The sequence below is a fragment of the Oppia nitens genome, unplaced genomic scaffold (assembly GCF_028296485.1).
Source record: "Oppia nitens isolate AA-2021 unplaced genomic scaffold, nextdenovo-longstitch-racon4-pilon3 scaffold28_pilon_pilon_pilon, whole genome shotgun sequence".
NCBI lineage: Eukaryota > Metazoa > Arthropoda > Arachnida > Sarcoptiformes > Oppiidae > Oppia > Oppia nitens.
In genome coordinates this window covers 682085-702973 of record NW_026533208.1, presented here as the reverse complement: position 1 = coordinate 702973, position 20889 = coordinate 682085, and the positions used below count along the sequence as shown (strand labels likewise).

The following is a 20889-nucleotide window of genomic DNA, read 5'->3' as shown; positions in this document are numbered from 1 at the left end:
TTAATTGAAAGTCAAGATACATCCAGAGAGWGARAGAGGGAGAGTGCCATTCAAGGACAGTCATCACATACATACACACATAGACATACACACACACACATCATCACACCTTTAAGAGAGCACATCCCTATCACACATACATAAGCTAAACACACCACACATTTACCATCTTTTTTGGTGTCAATTCTTTGTGTTGTTTTTTTTGTGAAGAATTTAGAAGAAGAAGAATAAGTTGTTTGACATCTAATTTATTTATTATTATTATTATTGACCATCAAATTGCTTAGTGATAATCACACCATCATCATCGTCATCATCACCAGTGAATCTATCATCGTACTCATCATTCATACCATAAAATATTAATATATATATATATATACCGGTATATATAACCTAATATACAGTGCAAGCACCGGGATGTTAGGGACAACCGTTTTAATCAACAATTTATCGACAATTCTGTTAACATTATTAGTATTAGTCTTATTTTGCCACAATGTGAAAGGTATGTGACATTGAATTTACTTTTTATTTATTTATTTATTATTATTTATGGACTTATAATAAGCAATATTAGGTCAAAGTTTTTTTTAAAGTGTTTCGCCTTTTTTATGATTATTTTTTTATGATTATTGATATTTTTATTACTACTATACATCTGTATATTTACTATTATTATTATCACTACTACTACTACTATTGATTGTTTCATTCAATTATTTATTTATTTATTTAATAGTGATTTCAAACTATCAATTTTTTTATAAATTTTTTTTTTTTGAAAAGTTATCAGTTGTTACCTTAAACTGAAACCTGTCAAACAAATTAAAAAAAATACCTCAGTTGTCACACACACACACACACACACACACACACACACACACACACACACACACACACACACACACACACACACACACACACACACACACACACACACACACACACACACACACACACACACACACACACACACACACACACACACACACACACTATTACCTACTGTTTTATAAATACAATTTAAAAAAATTAAATAAATCAGTAAATAATTTCAAAAACTAATTATACGCTTATTTCTATTGCTGTCAATACTATACATGTGTTTTGTGAACAACAAAATTAATACCGATATCCATAAAAAATAATAATAATTGTTTAAATCATTTTTTATGCTCCAAATACTTCATCGATATATATATTTACTTAAATAAACTTTTTCTTTTATAGATAGATATAAATATTATAAACTTTCTCTTTTTAAAAAATTATATATTTTTTTTGGTCCACAAAATAAAATCTATCGTCAAATATATTGGTTTTTTTGTTAATACAATACAAGTTATGATATCAATATTTTTAATCATTATTTAAAACCCTTGATTGCATGTCATAAATACATTGGTTTATTTAAAATAATAAAATAAATTGAATTACAATTAAATGTTATGTAATACTCTAATAATTCAATAGTTCAATGCTAACTATCATTAATCTTTTTTTAATATAAATAATTGATAAAAATTTGTGATAACATAATTAAAATAGCATTATTATTATTATTGACAATTTTTAAAAGTTTTAAAAAGTTGCTTGGTAGCATTTTGCAAATAATATTTTTTTAAAATTATAATTATAAATTAACATAATTAAGTACTAAATAAGTTAAGTTTATTTTTTTGTTATTTACAAACTTTATATTTAGCAACAAATTTTTTTATATACCGATTACATGTTCATTGATTTTTCTATCAATTAAAGTGATTGAAAATATTATTATTATTACCTGTATATCTATATGTGTAATTTAATAACATAATTAGCCATTAATTATCTATAATAATAATAATAATAATTTTTTATGTAATAATTTTTTTATGTTACATGGTACATTAAAAAAATATTTTTATTTATTTGTAGTAATTGTAGTATTTATTACAGATATATTTATATTTCAATAATAGTTAATAAATGTTTTTTAAAATGTAATTTTTTGAAAATTTTTAGTATTATTAGTATTATTATGACAATTGACTCATAACTACATTATATATTATTTATTGAATATTTATAGTTTATTTAAATAATAACTTACATAATAATAATAATAATTTTTATTATTATTAGAAAACAATAAAATCATATAAAAATAATTAATTACACTAATTATACTAAGCGTTATAAATATTTTTATCGATACAATAAAATGCTAATATATTTATATTTTTTAAATTTTTCTTAGAAAAAATTCAGTAAAAATATTGATATAAGAAAAATGTTTACATTTATTAGTATTTTTTATTAAAACAAATAATTTTATAAAAATAATAAAAAAATATATTTATTATCTATTTGTATAGCAATAGARAATTAACAATTTTTTGTGAATTTTTTTTGGTTAAATTTTATTATTATTTTTTTAATTTCACGTTTTATATATCATATAATTAAAACCAACATTTATTTACTTTTTTTTGTTTTGTTTTATTTGCTTAAAAACAATTATAATTTTTGCACTTAACAATAGAGTTAACCCCTATATAACTTTATATACAGTATATATAAATTAAGGGCCCAATTAAACTGTATTTAAATTAATATTTGTTTAATTAAACTATTAATTAGTATATATTAACCTCAATGCTTAACAAATTGATATTTAATATTTTACAAGTATTAATATATAATAATTGACTACAAATACAAATATCATAATACAGTAGTTATGTAATAGTACTGTACAATAGTTATCGATTGAAATAATAATTAGTTCAATAGGTTTTTTAAAAATAATAATAATTAATTTGTATTTAAAATACCTAACAAATAAACTAACAAAAAATAATACTAATAATAATTAAAAATTTAATTTATTTTTATATAAAATTACATGGATATTGGATATTAATTTAGCTAAAAAATAAATAAATAAATATTTTTAACTATAATAATTATATTATTATATCATATACATAGGTATATATATATAGCTATCTATAATAGAAAGTTAATTAAAAAAATTTATATTATATATATATATATAATTACATGGATATTGGATATTAATTTAGGTAAAAATAAATAAATAAATAATTTTAACTATCATAATTATATTAGTATATCATATACAGGTATAGCAATATATATAGCAATATATATATATTATTATATAGCTATCTATAATAGAAAGTTAATTAAAAAAATTGTTTTTTTAAATAATTATTTTTTATTTGTTTTCTCTCTCTCTCTCTCTCTCTCTCTCTCTCTCTCTCTCTCTCTCTCTCTCAAAGGCATACCTAATCTCAATGAGACCTCACAGGAAGCGATACTTGTATTTACCGGCGAAGACGCCTTTATTGACTGTAAAGTCAAAAACCAACAAAATTATACCATTTTATTCAAATTTATGGGCAATGATCCCGATTCACATAAATTTGATTTATTAACCGCCGGTAATATCATAGTCACTAGTGATACCAGATTTTCAATATTACATCAAAAAGGTTTGTATTTTATTTATTTTACTATTTTTTTATAATCAATACTAATATACTGTATGTATATATATATATATATACAGAACATGACGTATGGGTACTGAACATCAAAAATACCCGACTGTCCGATTCGGGTATCTATATGTGCGAAACCAATTCAAAACCCCAGCAAAAGATTGCCCGACTATTGACAGTCATTGACTCGGCAACGGATACAACCGATAAAACACTGTCGGACACTGTATTAGCCGAAATCAATCACAACTATACCGAGTGCTGTATCGATGAGGACGTACCCGAACTGTGTCATCCGTTTTGTCTGATGTCGGCCATCGTCAACAATGATATACCTCAGCGCACTGTCCGCCAGTGTTTGCCACACTTTCCCGGTATTACCCGCTGTCTGAACGGCGGCCGCGATAATCTCCAGTGTTGTCGCCGCCAGAACATACCGGTGCCGTGCGAATCGGTATGCGTCGGTAATTTTACACTGAATACGGTTACCGACCATTTCCAGTGTATGGACTATGCGGCACCAGTACTGGCCTGTATTGCCGAAGGCATTGAAACATTGCCGGCCCAGCCATTGGACGTAATGGTGGAACCGATATCGACTACCGAACTGAAAGTCAAATGGTTTAAGACGGACAACCCGAGAGACGCACCGGCAGATTCCTATCAGATAAATGCTACACAATTGCATACATTTGACGACCTAACCGATACTAATAGTAATAATAATAAAAAACTAAACAATTTGAGTATCAAAGATAACAGCCGTTCCGTAACTAACGGTACGATAATGTCGGTTACGGTCAATGCAACAGTTAGTGAATGGATACTCAAAGATATGAAACCGTTTACTATGTATGAGATCCAGATGAAGGCCATCAATAAATTTGGCTCGAGTTTACCTACAAATTCGATGCGTGTGCTAACACTGGCGCCCGAAACGGATGTCCAAAAGATACCGAAATCGCAGTCAAAAACCGATCCAAAATTGCCGAACATCCGGAAGTGTTGCAAAGATAATGGTGTAGTTTTGGACAGATGTTTGGATACAATGTGCGATCCGGTCCGTACAGAAACGGCCAGTCTATCTGATCTGATGATATGCGCGCCCTGGTATGTGTGTCCTATTTTTTTTGTTGGTTGATGGGATGACCAATGATTGTCGGTAATTAATTTTGTGGCCATTTTTTTATAGGGCAAACGTAACCTTCAAATGTATGTCATTGGAGACAACCGAAGATGGATTTACCGATCATTCCAGTTGTTGTCAACAGAGAGGCGTTTCGCCGGTTTGTATGTCTCTATGCAAAGGAAATGTCAAACGAATTGGTAAATGAATTAAAAGAAATTTTTTCGACAAAAAACAAATTTTTTTAAACCGAAACTTTCGTTTTCCTATAGATTTTCGACATTTCATATGTTTAGAGCATATGTCGGTATGTATTGTGTGTAAACTAAATCACTAATTGTTTAAAAGTTTTGTCACTAAATTGATCCGATATTTTCATTTGTTTTTTTTGGTTGCCTAAGACATACACAAATTGCATACTATCTCATCATAAAGTGTTGGCCAGCGAACCGCAAGATTTCCGGGTATCAAACGTCCATCACAATTGGGCTATTGTCAAGTGGAGACAACCGAAAAAGTTGGCCCATACGGTCACCAAATATTATATACACTGGCGGGAGACGTCCAGCGAATCGCCGAACATCTATCAGGTGGACGTGGCCTCCCGATCGCCACATTTGATCGACAATCTGAAACCCGGCTACCGATACGAGGCATTTGTTTCGGCTGTCAACGACTACGGTTCGAGTGAGGGCTCGGTTCGGGTAATATTCTCGACACCCGGGTATTCGACAGCCGACGAACGAGAGTTAGACGAGTCGCATATGGCCTACAACGAGACGGCCTGTTGTCTGCGGGCATCGTTACCGAAAAAATGTCAGCCACTGTGTTCGTACAAAGTCAAAGTACAGGATGTTTTCAATTTGTCGTCAATATGTGTCGATTCGTTGGCCACACTAGTCAGGTGTGCAACCGGTGGCCGCAATCATGTGCCGTGTTGTCGGCGACGCGATGTCAGTTCGGAGTGTCTGAACGTTTGTGCCGGTCTGGTCGATACGGCACCGTTGGTTACGGCCAACCGGTGTTCACAAGATTTTGGCCGTATTCTCCAGTGTATGGAAGAGGGCACCGGCCTATTGCCGGGAATGCCCATCGGATTGCATGCTAACTATATTACCAAAAACAGTGTACACTTGCAGTGGAAACCGGCATTGGAGGACATGGATGCCAAACATGTTAGCTATCAGGTTCGGTACGGAAAGACAGATAATATGATACCATTGCATCCGTTAGATCATACAAACACCAAGAATGCTACACAAACTAAGGCAATCATCGATGGTCTTCAACCCAATACACACTACAGTGTCTATATTACAGCACATAATCTATACGGTGTTTCGCTACCATCGCTGGTACTGTTGATCAAAACAAGCGATTCCGATGAATCTGATCAGCGACTGGTTGTTCACTCGAAGACAGGACCGCCTCATTCGCTGGAATTGATTCGACAAACTGTCGATACGATTACAATGAAATGGTTACCACCGTTGTATGTACCCATCGATACCACCATCAGCTATATTGTCTACTATAAGGCCATCAACGGTACAGCTTTGACCGGTTCGTCGACGATGATGTCGACCAATCCGGACAAAAACAATTGGTTCAGTTTGTATACACCGTATACGACAATCTATTTGAAAAACTTGACCTACAATACCGAGTACGCACTGGCCGTTCAAGCGGTTACCGATCGTAACGATACGAGTAGTACATCGGAAATTGTATTGGTCTGGACAGATCCGGCCATACCGACGGCCTTGCAAATGCCGCTAATCATACCGGCCGGACCTATTGTCGAGGGAACCAACATAACAGTGATGTGTATAGCAATGGGTACACCCGTACCGAAAACATCGTTGTTTGTGAACGGCATACTTGTCGGGCAACAAAACAGCCGACACATGGCCTATACTCTGGCCAATGTTAACCGTAATTTGACGGTAATATCGTGCTATGCGGTTAACGGCGAAGGAAAGGACGCACATTCGGCCCAAAGCTCTTTAGATGTTTATGTCAGATGTAAGTGAAGTCAAAGTCATAATAATCTCTTTTAAATTAAGTTATTTCCCGAAAAATTTTTATTTCCAGTCAAACCAAGCGCTGTTGTGACCGCACCACAGGTAACCACATCGGCTATCGGTGCGACCACTCGACTGTTTTGTATTGTTTCCGGCAATGTATGTAATCAATTGAAAAATGTTTTTTTTTTGAAATTAATTTAAATATTAATTTCTATCACATTCTGGGTCTTCACCAACGGATAATAGCCTCAGCCCCGAGTCTTTTGGTACAAACAAAACAATACAGATATCGTCCAAATTTATGGCAACAATAACTATAATTTTATAACTGTTCCGCACTCTGAGGTTAGGTCACAGTCAGTCAGTTTAACAGATAATTTTGATTTTCAGATATTTTTTACACAATTTTTATATAAAATAATTTATTTTAAATATTTTTTTCAATTTAGTTTCCGATGACTTATGTATTTACTTTACTGATAAAATCGACACAACCTGCAGATGACGGCAATTATATGTAAATAAATTTTTTTTTTTGATAAAATATAATTTTTAATAATAATTTTCTTGTTGTTGTTGTTGAACACCTCCTCCAAAGGTGTACCACTGAAAATGATTTTGGCAAACTGGTCACCACATTGACACTACAGGTCACTGAACAACGGGTCACACCACGCAACTCGACCAGTAAGTGATTGATTGATTGACTGATTGATCCAATCAATCAAACAATTAATCAATTGATTTGATAATTAGTTAATAATTATTTTTATTAATTATTTCTATCCTTTTATTGCTATATATATATAGGCTGTTGTGTTGAACAGGGAGTCAGTCAACAGTGTCTCGGAGTTTGTTCGCTGGATGTGGACATTGAATCGGCACTTTCACGGCCCGAATGTTTCGGCGAATTAGACAAACTAATGAACTGTGCGGCCGGTATGTGACCTAAAAAAAATCAGAAATTGATGGCCAATTGTTGAACATATAGTAATCTTTTGACTACTTTTTTCTTGTTGTTGTTGACAGACGGTAGTGATCACCGGCAGTGTTGCCGACGACGTCAAGTGCCGAACGGCTGCCTTCGCTGGTGTGCCGGTCTTCGAGTGGGTATACCGTCGCTGTGTGTACTGTCGTCCGCCCGCGAAATCATCTCATGCTTTCAGGAGGGCCGAGCCCTACTACCCGGTCCACCGATTAATATCCAAATCGGACAGTTTATTGGCGACAATACCATACGAATCGAGTGGACACCGCCCGAGAAAAATGCCGAATTGGTTCAATGGTATCGAGTTTTCTGGAGGTATAGTATTCGGGAGTTTCCGTAACACCCACCCACCCAATCCAACCACACATATCTAATTGTATGACTTTTTTTTTAACAGACCGGTCGGTTCCAGGGATCTGATGCGCAACCAAACCGATGGCCTATCGTTTGATTTGACTAATCTGGAAGCGGACAAAATGTATGAATTTGTGGTCAAATCGGGCAATCATTACGGTCTCAGTGTATTTACCGATCCCCTGGTTGTTTCACTGACCCAATCGCCCTTACATTCGACATCATTGGGCAATAAACTACTGAAAGTTATGTTAGGCATAGCTGTCGGTACCGTACTATTGATAATGTCGTTGACGGCTATTATATATTATTATAAATTTTATTATATAACCAACAAATCAAACCCGACGAGAGGCGTATCGTTTGAGAATCCGACTTATCTGAAGGATACCAATACTATACAGTTTAACGATACAACTAGTGGTGGATCAGTACTTAACAACAACAACAACAACGGTAGCGGTAATGGTGTCCATAACGGTGTAGTGGTCGTCGGTAACGGTGCCGCTGCCGATGTTATAGCTGACAGTCAAACCTAAGATGAAGAAAAAAACGGACCGATTGTGTGATTTAATAAAAAAAATTACATAAATATATATATATATATGTATTGATTTAGTTAATTACTAGTTAAGTAATTATTATTATTATTATTATTATTATTATTATTATTATTAATAGGTATACATATATATATAAATAATAAAACTGTTAACTGACTGTGATTTTTATTATAATTATTATTTTAATTATTATTATTATTATATAAATTAATTGTATATTCAAGACATAAAAAAAAGTCCTCCGATTATTAAAATTTTTTGTGTAAATTAATTGTTATTATTATTATTATATCGAAAATCATTTTTATGATAAATTAATTATTTTAGTATTATATTCATATAACTTATATACAAAAAAAAATAATTAAAATACTATAACAAAAAAATAAGTTTTTTTTCAGTAAAAAAAATCTAATTAATTTTATTATTAACTTTATAATTAATGTGTGTGTGTGTGTGTGTGTGTGTAAATAAACATGTACAATTTAGTAATTAATTATTTTTAAATAAATAAATTGAAAAATATATATTAAAATATATGACTTTTTTAAAAATTTACTAATCAATATATATTTCAAAAATCAAAAAAATTTAGATTAAAAATAATTTCTTATAATAATTATTTGGTATAAAAATAATTTTAATATAACAAACAAACAAAAATGTCATTTATATATACAGAATAATAAAAAAAAGTTAGTTTTAATTAGTTTGAAAACATTACTATAATTATAAACAAACAAAAAAAAATTATTATTTAATAAATCATTGATTATTTTGATTCAAAAAAAATTTWAAAAAAAAATTTCTGAATTCATTCATTTTGTGAAATCTTTTGATGAGTTTATTGTTTTTAATTCATTCATTAGTTACCACTCCGTTGGTCACTGTCTTCATCATCGATGACACTGTAAGAGACAGTGTTTATCCATTCATTAGCCACCGATTCTTGTCAACAATTGATTCAAAAATAACTTTGAGATCTGATGATCTTCACGACATCACTTTCATTGACATTAATCACATTAAAAACTCTTTTTAATCCGAAGACACTATTTGTTTAGTTGATGACAAACTATTGGCAAAGTTCTTCAAGTTTGCCACACTTTTCACCCTTTATTGTTGAATGCATCTAATAGTTGGCTATTGTCGACATCATTTTAAGGGGTCAACTAATTCAAACCAATTGATCTAACCATTCATCGGCGGGTTCATTCTCAATGGTCTAAAAAATTAGCTATAATTCAATTCATTCAACTAATTTGTTCCGACAATATCTTTCGGTAACTTATTTGTTTAACCATCAAATCAATGGTTCAAATCTGTTATTCATTAACTTTTCATTATTTAAACTTTTATTTGAAAGATTATTAGTATAATTGGCGATCAAATCGGTGTCCATTGTTTCCGTTTTTTGGATCAGTTGTGTTGTTTTGTGTTGACAAACTGTGTTATCGTCTGACCGACAAATCGGCGACAAAAAAAAACAATTGTCAATCAAATTACAGATCCATTTGTTGTTTTGGGGGTAACATAGACTCCGCTGTCGGTAATCTTTTTTTTTTGTTGGTGACATTCAATAGTCATTTGATTTGTTTGCATCTCATCCCTGAATAGTGTTTCAAATCAACTACTGCTTGAACTACCAATTGGTTGGGAGACAACAATACCGGTGCGAGGCTGATAGAGTGATTTAAGGAATTAAAAATCCCGAATAGTGATGGTAGCTCAGACCGCCCTGAGTCTAACCATACCACCCACATAGCTGTCCGACCTCCGCAATTCGAGATATTCGACTTTAAAGTCGAATTTTTTTTTGACATTATTTATGAATATGATACATATTTTCTATGTATTTTTCAATACTAATTATGAATATGAAAACTAAATCTCACTATGTCAAATAGTTTTCGAGATATTCGACTTTAAAGTCAAAAATATTATTTTACATTATTTATGAATATGAGATATATTATTTATGCATTTTCTAATATTAATTATGAATATGAAAATTAATATACATTAAGTCACAGTTTTCGAGATATTCGACTTAATCAATTTCTTTTGGCGTAACTATAATAATGCTAGTAAATGTAATTATTTCTTAGTTAACATTTATTTTTAAAGTTGTCACTAAAGAAAAGTAAGAGGAGTATTATGTGAAAAAAATCATTTGATTTAAGTCTGTAAGAATTATTCAAAGTTTAGCATAATTTTATTACAATGGCACACACACTTATTAAATCGGTTTCAGGAACATTTATTTAAAGAGATATGGAGGCAATCTATTATCAGAACAATTATACATTCACAACAATATTTTTACGTATTTTTTTATTTTTTTTTAATTTTAAGAATTTTATTAGAGGAACAATTTAAATTGCCGAATATACATTTTTGGAAGAACTAACTTATACCTTCTGGCACCGCTATACGACAAGTGATCCGACAGAATATTTGCGTTCATTTGAGGTAAATGATAGTATATTTAACGAAAATGTCTAAAAAATAATTACACACACTAGTTTTTTATTCTACTTTTACCTTTAAAACACTACTGTATAATCTTAATATTAAGTAATAAATAAAATTAACCTATATTTGTGTATTTTAATAACCTAACCTACCCTACAAACAACTATCATTACATAAGATACAGTACTTAAATTATTTTGTCACAAATATTTATTTTGTTTTTAAAGTCGAATATCTCGAAAACTATTTGACATAATTAGATTTAGATTTCATATTCATGATCAGCATTGAAAAATACATAGAAAGTATTTATCATATTCATAAATAACGTCAAAAAAAATTTCGACTTTAAAGTCGAATTTCTCGAATTGCGGAGGTCGGACAGCTATGTGGGTGGTATGGTTAGACTCAGGGCGGTCTGAACTACCATCACTATTCGGGATTTTTAATTCCTTAGAGCTCTACCAACCCCGGTGCGAAAACCATTACATTCAACAAACATTGATTGATTGATTGATTGTATTGACAACAATGTCATGTATTTAAAGCCGACGGACGGCACGCACTGAGACATTGTTTGACACACAATACTAAACAAACATAACATTATATTTCAATAATAATTATATAAATTATATTTTTTTTAAAAAAATAGTTTAAATTTGTCAGGTCCGAGTGGTTTATACTTAATTTACTTTAATTAAAACACAAGTTTATGTTGAGTTAAAAATCAAACAATTTTTATTTAAAATATATGAAATGAGTGTATAGTTAGTGACATTGAAAGTGTTGTCTCAGCGGCCGATCACTTCAATGTCCAGAGTGAGAGTGCCTGTTGTCGTGTACTGAAAATGTATATATTGTCTATTTTTATGACCCCAACCCCTCAATGTTGACCCTGAACCTAAACTAACCCTTTCCCTATTTATTACCCTTTTAACTAAACATCTGAAAGCTATCCTAACTATTGTTTGTCAAATAAAACTAAAACAACTAACTTTTATTAGTCCTAAAAAATATTTATTAAACTAAAAGTTTTTGGACATATATTCAAGACATGGCAATCGTCACCTCCTCGACAAAAATTAATTTAAAAATTTTAAATTAATTTTCAAATTCAATGATTAAAAATACAAAAATATCAAATAATTGGTTAAATACATATATAAAATAGTTGATTAAAACAATGTAATCATAATAAAATTATATAATGAAAATAATATTTTTTAAAAAATGATAATCAAAATAATATAATAAAAATTAAAAAATAATAATAATCAAAATGTAAAATTATAAAATACTTAAGTAATCAAATACAAAAATCAATAATAATAATAATAAAAATCAAATAATTAAAAGTAATTAGTGTAGTGGTTATCATATTAAAAAAATTATATAAAAAAATATTAATTAATTAAAACATAAATCTATTATTGAAATGATTGTATGCCATGGGATACGTTGTTTGCATTTGTTGTGCGGCTAATTGCCTATCAAATTGTAGTTTGTCTGTTCAATCGGGTTAGGTATGTGTCGGTGGTTTTTGTCGGATCAGTTGTAGGCTTTTCAAGTGAATCCAGTTTATCACGAATTTCTAGTAGTTTTAGATATGATATCTAGTTTGTCATCTTTGGTGATATTGTCATCAAATGATTTGTTTTCTGTATTTCCTATTTTTCGGTTTATATCTCTGTTGATAGCCATTGTTGACCTCAAAATAGAGTCAATTTTGTTGTTTTCCCGATTGTGATATCTATTATATGCAAATCTATTGTGTCTATCCCTATGAGACATAACTTAAAAAAATGTTAATAAATGTATAAAAATAGTAATGGATATTATATAATAATTGATTATTTTTTCATAACTAATGTTGTTTTTTGCTCAGTATTAGATTCATTTTCTTTGATAGTATTTTGTGGCAACAATTGATTGTTGACTTCATTCATTTCAATATCATTGGCATTGGTTTTAGTACACAGTTTTTCACGATTATAAAAAGCAATAAATCCAATAATTAATGAAATCATGCAAATAATTAGTGAATAATTAATGTATTGATAAGATTTGAAAATTATATAATTGTTTTCATTGTTAGTAATATGAGTTAATTCATTGTCAATTTGTTTTAAGTAATTATCGAAAACATTTTCTCTCATTTTAGCGTCCAATAGATGATTGATGTGATACGACCAGGCTGGTATAAAATGTAACTCACTGTGCAAATTAAGTGATCGTGTTTTGTATTCAACATTACCAACAATAAATGATTGATTAGATGGTAAAACAAATACATCTATAGGACATGAAATAGTTTGTTGATATACGGTAATATTGAATCCACTACAATAGATATAATTATACAATAATGCATTTTTAGACATTATCTATCAATAACTCATCAAATACATGACATGGGGAACTGTAGTCAATGACCACATTTACCGTATCTAACCCTTGTATGACAGGATTGCGCATCTGATGCCATATAATAGGCTCTACTGATGCCAGACAATCAGTTAAACCAAATAAAGATATCATACATACGATTGTTGCAGTAAATAACATCAGTCTGTTTGGAGCAAACCTAACACGAGTTGATCGACGCAAACCGTTATCTGTATTGAAATTAGGTGTCGGAGGAGAGGGTGGTTGTGATATGATCTCTATATCCTCATTGCTATCAATAGACTCATCAGATGATACATAAGCATCTGATTCATCACTACTTGTATCACTGCTTTCATAACAAATATCATTATTAGTTGATTTCATATTTAATGAATTGCTATCACTTGATATAATATTAGGAATTGATTTCAAATTATTTTTGTTTTGTACAGTATTTTTATTAAACTTATTTATAAAACCTTTTGGCACAAAATTCAATGACTGTTTGAGATAGTTATCAATCAAATTGTTTCTATTATAGTAGGCCTTGAGTCGGGCCACATGTACGACATTGGACTTAAGAGCTGATCCCTTGAAATCTAATACATATAGTAATGGAGATATTTGTTTGACTATTTTGTAGGGTCCTTCCCATCGCTTAGTCAGTTTGTTTATCGGTCCCGGTTTTATAGCCGGATTGTAAAATAATACCTCCTGTCCCATACTGTATGTCACATCCCTGTGTTTGCTATCATATCGATGTTTGTCTCTTTTATGACTGTCCATCAACAACTGATAACAAAAATAATAGCGAAAATGAGTTGAAATCATTTGAAAACTCTTTGAATACTATTATTTCAATTATATGTAATAATACAACAAACAATGAATTAATATCTAAATCGTTAGTAAATGAACAACAAAATGACAGCCAATTGATTGATATTATCCATATTTTACGCATTAACACTAGAGATAATAATAATAAATATTTTAAATATATTTATGATAATTATCTGATTAAAGACAACATTTTGTATAAATATATTGATAATTCAAAATCAATTGACAAAAATCAATTGACAAATGTGTTGTGTGTGTCCCGGAATCAATGTTACTAAACATTATGGTCGTAACTTTGGTGTCATTTTTGGTCTCATACGGTATTATTTGTTTTAATTGGTTGGTCTCGCATATCTGTTTTGGTACAATTCTGGTAAACAGTAAGACATTTAATATACAGTATACTTTTGCGCAAATTTGAGTCATTTGTGGCAAATATTGAATTGATAAATGAGTGTTAATTTGGTGGTACTATATATGAAGATATATTGCATGTATTTAATTGAATGATTGAATGATTTGAATATTTAAAATAATTAAAAATGTCTGAATCTGGTGCTGATATTTTTGTCTAGTCTTCAACTACCAAATACAGATAGTTGAGGAGTTTTCTCTAGAGTTTAAGTACCAAATGTAAATGTGATGACATTTTTGTCTAATCTTCAACTACCAAATACAGATAGTTGAGGAGTTTTCTCTAGAGTTTAAGTACCAAATGTAAATGTAATGATATTTTTGTCTAGTCTTCAACTACCAAATACAGATAGTTGAGGAGTTTTCTCTAGAGTTTAAGTACCAAATGTAAATGTGATGACATTTTTGTCTAATCTTCAACTACCAAATACAGATAGTTGAGGAGTTTTCTCTAGAGTTTAAGTACCAAATGTAAATGTAATGATATTTTTGTCTAGTCTTCAACTACCAAATACAGATAGTTGAGGAGTTTTCTCTAGAGTTTAAGTACCAAATGTAAATGTGATGACATGATATTTTTTTCTAATTGGCTACCTCTCATTAGAACCTATCTGAGCTCAATAGACATTTAAAGATTCCTATAGAATAACATTGCTTTCAATAAAAAGTGAAAATTTTAATACAAATTTAAAACTTTTGCATTTGAGAAAATTTTATAAAATTTTAGCACATCTATCTAACCTACCGGTGCCATGTGACTTATATAATATAGCAAAATGTAATTCCACAATACCTGYCTACCTGTCCTCAAAATCTACCTGACCTCAATAATCATTTAAAATTTCCCATAGAAATAACATTATTTTAAATTAAAATTGTAAATATAACAATAAATTTTTAGATTTTAATTAAAATTTGGTTTTTGATGAAAAGTTTCATACAAACATAAATACATAAATCCGGACATTATTATCTTAAAGTGTTATCTTTATAAAGTACAGTATTTATCAATAATTGACTAGTCCTAGCCTTTGACTGTAGAATTATGCACTGAATATATGGCTTTGATTTGAAATATATTCTAATGAAATCACATGTTTTTTTTACTATATATACAGTATATACTGTTTATAATGTATTGTATTTTAATTTCATTATAACATTTACATTGAATTAATAATAATAAACAATAAATTCATTGATTGATTGATTTAAACGTACGATAAATAAGACAGACATTCAATGACCACAACAACAGCTATTATCATGTCTTAAGACTTTTACCGGACAACTAAATCTCTTCTACTGAATTATCAACTATTTTGTTGTTTATATATTTTTGGTGATCAATTGGTCATAACATTACAGACACAAACACACAGAGGAAGTAATGTCTTCACGGATACCATTGTCAACAAAACWGTTGTCGCCGTCATCTTCGGTACCGATGCCCGCAATGACTACAGCGGACACCGACACCATAGCCACCGCCGCCGCCGCTACTGCAACCACTACCGGTCTGTCAAACAAACAGTTGGCACTGCTATTGGTGGCCGCACCGGTAGTTGTGGGCGCCGGCGCCTACTTGTATTATAGCTATTATCATAACAACAACAACAAGAAGGGATCACCAGATGGTAAATCTGGTGACAAGAAAAACAAAAATACGACGACGAAGATTAAGACGAAGGATGCGATGGACGGCATTAGTAGCGAAATGGTCAGTATATTGTCGGCATATAATACTTTCTCTGTCTCTCTCTCTCTCTCTCTCTCTCTCTCTCTCTCTCTCTCTCTCTCTCAGTCTCTCTGTCTGTCTGTCTCTCTCTGTCTGTCTCTCTCTCTGTCTGTCTCTCTCTCTCTCTCTCTCTCTCTGTTTCTCTGGCGTTGTTGGAATCACTCATGTCTTTTGACACACAAATGTTTGTTTTGTTTTTGTTGTTGTTAGGATCCGTTAACAGCAGCCTTGAAATACAAGTCAAACGGCAACGATATGTTTAGGGATCATCGATACCAGGAGGCCATCGATTGCTATACCCGTGCCATTGATTCGTGTCCTGCGGATCGTCGGGACGAACTGTCGACTTTCTATCAGAACAGAGCCGCCAGTTATGAAATGTTAAAGTCGTATCAGTTGGTGGTCGACGACTGCGACAAAGCGCTGGCTTTGAACAACCGTTATGTCAAAGCAATGATCCGACGGGCAAAAGGTTTGTCTTTTAATTTTTTTTAGTTTAATATTCAATAACCAATCGATTTGATTGACTGATGAGTTGTTTGTCATCTTTTTTTTTTATTAGCCAAAGAAGCGTTGGGCGACTTAAGTGGGGCACTGTTCGACATAACGGCTGTCTGTATTCTGGAACAGTTTCAAAATCAACCGAACCTAATGATGACCGATCGGTTACTACGGGAACAAAGCAAAATCAAAGCCAAAACCTTGTTCAAGACCCGTACGCCACGGCTGCCATCCAATCATTTTATTGTCCACTATTTTATGTCCTATTCTAACGAACCCATACTGAAGAATTGCGGCCCAACAGAAGTGGTCCAATACTTGGAAACACTTCGCGAAAAACAAACGGAATCCGATCACTATCTTCACGAGTTTCTTCTGCTCGATGGTAACGATGATTACTATTTACTGTTGTTATTATAATTATTTAATACAAGACTTGAATAACAATTTGTTTTATTGTTTCTAATATCATATGGATAGCAACTCTTGAGATACTGAAGGGTAACATTGAAAATGGAGAGAAACTATTGGATAGATTGATTGGATTCGCTAACTGTATGAAAGATATCAAAGTGAATGCATTAATCAAATTGGGAACAATCCGTGTCCAAGACATTGGACGCGAAGATAGCTTTAAGGATGCGCTCGACTGTTTCGACAGAGCCGTTCAATTGGATGATAAAAATCCTGATATTTACTTACATAGAGCACAGGTATTGTTGGGGAACAACTACTTTGTTGTTGTGGTTGTTATTGACACTTATTATCTCTAATCTTAGATTTATTTACTCTCTGAACGAGTGGACGACGCCTACAAAGATTTGGAAAAGTGTTGCAAATTGAACGATAAGTTTGCTTCGGCTTTTGCACAAAAACTTTATGTCCAATACAGATGCGGTGTCCGCTATAATGACGAAACGACTATCTGTAAGGCATTRCAAGGTTTYGAATTGGCTATSGATCAGTTCAGCAGTTCCAGTGAAGTCTATTCACTGTATGCACAGGTAGTTTAGAKAGGATTGCTTTTTGTTGTTGTTGTTATACTGAAATGTGATATTATCGGTGAAATTAACCACTACTTTCACTCCCCATCTGTAAAGGCTTTGATGGAAAGAGGAGACTATAGTAAAGCTGATGAATATTTTCAGAAAGCCATCGACAAGGATCCAGACGATGGCAATCTATACGTACACAGAGGTATACTCTATCTRCAGTCGACTAACGAAACAGATAAGGCAATAAAACTGTTGGAAAAGGCAATGAAAGCTGATCCCAGTTGTCAGTTTGCCTACGAAATGATGGGTACCATTCAGGTCCAGAAGGGACTGTTGGCCAATGGTATCAAATCGTTTGAYAAGGCCTTGGAGTTGGCACAGACAGAGCTGGATTGCGCTCATCTATATTCGCTTAGGGATGCGGCCGAAGCCCAGGAAAAGGCTACCAAATTGTTGGGCATTGAACTACCGGTTCCCAGTCTTTGAACGAGTGTTTGAATACTTYAGTACTATTATTGTCAATATATATATATATATATATAAAAAAGTTATGTTTATTGACTCCCAATTAGGATATTAATTATCTATATATCTATTATTATTATAATATGATAATCAATAACTACTATTTGACACATTATATTGAAACAAAAATATAGTATTTTTATTATTGATATTATTTTTTTTATAATATACCCTAAWCTTTATAATTACCGGGTGATTACCGGGTAATTGAATTATAACAGTCATTTTTTTTAATTATTAATTAAGTAATTTAGTAATTCATTCATTTATTATTATTAWTAATATATAATTATATAAATTAATTATATATATAATTTAGTTGTGTTTTTTTGTTGTTGTTGTAAAAATAGATAGWTTTTTACAAATTATTATTATTATTAMTTATTATTTAGTATACTATCAAATGTATTGAAAAATTAATTTAAAAAAAAAACAAACAAAACAATGAAACAATAATTTTTTATCAAATAAATAATTATGTTTATGTTTCGATACATTTTTTTATTAAAAAAAACTATTTAGTTAAAAGTATTTTATACTATGGCTTAAATTTAATAATCAATGTTTAATAATAATTATAATAAATACAATTAAAATAAATCTTAAAAAAGCTTAAATCCAAAGTTGCTATAGTTGTTTAAGTGTGGAAATAAGTTATTTTATTATTAATATTATAAATAATTTTATTTTTTAACAACTAATATATTGTAATTTAATATATATATATATATATATTTAAATTTATATTGATATATAATATATATATATATATATGTGATCTCAACCTATTAAGGAATGAAATTATTTATATAAAAAATACAATCAAAACTAAGTCCAACCTAAATGGACATCAATAATGTTGAAAAAATAAAAATAATTAGTATAATAAAAGTTTATTATTAATATTAATAATATTAATAATATTAATAATAATAATTAAGGCTGCACTTTGATATTTGGGCCGCGCCGGAGGCGGATGTGGGTGGTATAGGTAGATAGTACTTGATGTCTAGTATACATATGTAAAATATAGGACATCGCAAACTAAAGGTTAAAAAGTTATGAACTTATAAAATTAAAAAAAATATTTTTTTTTGCAAGTCTTATTTTTTTTAAAACCTAACCTAACAACCTAACCTAACCTAACCTAACCTAACCTAACCTAACCTAACCTAACCTAACCTAACCTAACCTAACCTAACCTAACCTAACCTAACCTAACCTAACCTAACCTAACCTAACCTAACCTAACCTAACCTAACCTAACCTAACCTAACCTAACCTAACCTAACCTAACCTAACCTAACCTAACCTAACCTAACCTAACCTAACCTAACCTAACCTAACCTAACCTAACCTAACCTAACCTAACGATATCTTCCTAAACCATGGTCTGCTTCATAAGTCATCGGTCTTTTACAGTTAGGACATTTTCTATTAATTGGTGGGAGGAGATCTTTTTCTCTAAGCCAATTTAGGCAGGTATCTCTGTCTTTCAAATGAGTTGAAGCTAATATATAGATATTCATGATCTGTAAGTATAGAAACATACATTAGATAATTGAAACTAAACACTAAATTATTTTTAGTAAAGCCCCAGTAGGGATTCGAACCTACGACCTACGTATAAGTCAACTACTCTAACCACTAGCCTACTGAGGCTCTACAAAGAAAATATACTAAATTACTGCTATTTATATTTACTATATATTAAAATTTTTAATTAAAATGTTCATAACTCCTTAACCTTTTGTTTGCGATATCCTATATTTTATATATGTATAGTAGACCTCAAGCACTACCTACCTATAGCCCCAATGTGGGACCCGATGTGGAAAGCAATTTTTCTGTTAAATAAAAATTGTTTTCACTGTGTTTCCCGTCCCTGCCCAACCAACGCTGCTTAGGACGGCCAACTTAGGTAGTATGGGGAAAGCGGGGTGCTACGTGAGGACGAGTTTCTGCCCGACCCGGGTATCGGTACTTCGGTATCGGTGCCCACCTGGGGGTACCCGCAAGGGTGCTCCCACCCGGGGGTGCCTGTAAAAAGGTGCCCCCACCCCGAAGGGGCGTCCGTAAGGATGTCCCTTCACCCTTCGAGTAGTTACTCGTCCTCACACGCAATGGCCACTTTTGTTTCAAAAAATAAAAATCCTATTTCAACAAACACATGTTAGTGGTGAGAAATGGGTGGCAATAGACACATGTTAGTGTTGAGCTTATTCTAGGGACTGGGACCCCGTAAAAAGGCCAAAACCAAATATATATATAATTATGATTACACGTAGTCGAAGGAATAACGGGGGGTGTTCGGGAGGTACCCTCTCAAATAAATCCCGCGTTCAGCAGGTAGGCATTGACTGCAGTTCGATAAGTATGCATCATATCCCACGCAGTGATGTGCTATGCGGGCAAAGCTGTGATGTAATGCGAC

The 20889-nt window shown here is 31.4% G+C and overlaps 2 protein-coding genes across 2 annotated transcripts; both read left to right on the top strand.

The window, feature by feature from the left end:
• The first annotated feature begins 390 nt into the window (after positions 1 to 390).
• LOC128954590 (Ig-like and fibronectin type-III domain-containing protein 1) lies at positions 391 to 8564 on the top strand. The gene is made up of 13 exons (XM_054300191.1): positions 391 to 508; positions 3294 to 3506; positions 3584 to 4625; positions 4708 to 4841; positions 4914 to 4948; positions 5043 to 6666; positions 6736 to 6824; positions 6915 to 7013; positions 7118 to 7185; positions 7267 to 7355; positions 7479 to 7607; positions 7698 to 7971; positions 8054 to 8564. The coding sequence occupies exons 1-13, from the start codon at positions 421 to 423 to the stop codon at positions 8547 to 8549; spliced, it is 4380 nt and encodes a 1459-aa protein (XP_054156166.1). The 5' UTR covers positions 391 to 420; the 3' UTR covers positions 8550 to 8564.
• A 7244-nt stretch (positions 8565 to 15808) lies between these two features.
• On the top strand, positions 15809 to 18434 carry LOC128954510 (mitochondrial import receptor subunit TOM70-like). The gene is made up of 6 exons (XM_054300095.1): positions 15809 to 16416; positions 16645 to 16906; positions 16997 to 17320; positions 17416 to 17648; positions 17715 to 17939; positions 18036 to 18434. The coding sequence occupies exons 1-6, from the start codon at positions 16087 to 16089 to the stop codon at positions 18414 to 18416; spliced, it is 1755 nt and encodes a 584-aa protein (XP_054156070.1). The 5' UTR covers positions 15809 to 16086; the 3' UTR covers positions 18417 to 18434.
• The last annotated feature ends 2455 nt before the right edge of the window (positions 18435 to 20889 follow it).

Excerpts from the sequence above, each read along its gene's own strand:
- LOC128954590 (XM_054300191.1), top strand. The coding sequence starts at position 421 with ATGTTAGGGACAACCGTTTTAATCAACAATTTATCGACAATTCTGTTA. Across the intron at positions 7,014-7,117 it reads TAACTGTTCCGCACTCTGAG|TTTCCGATGACTTATGTATT; the intron begins GTTAGGTCACAG and ends TTTTCAATTTAG. Across the intron at positions 7,972-8,053 it reads TGGTATCGAGTTTTCTGGAG|ACCGGTCGGTTCCAGGGATC; the intron begins GTATAGTATTCG and ends TTTTTTTAACAG.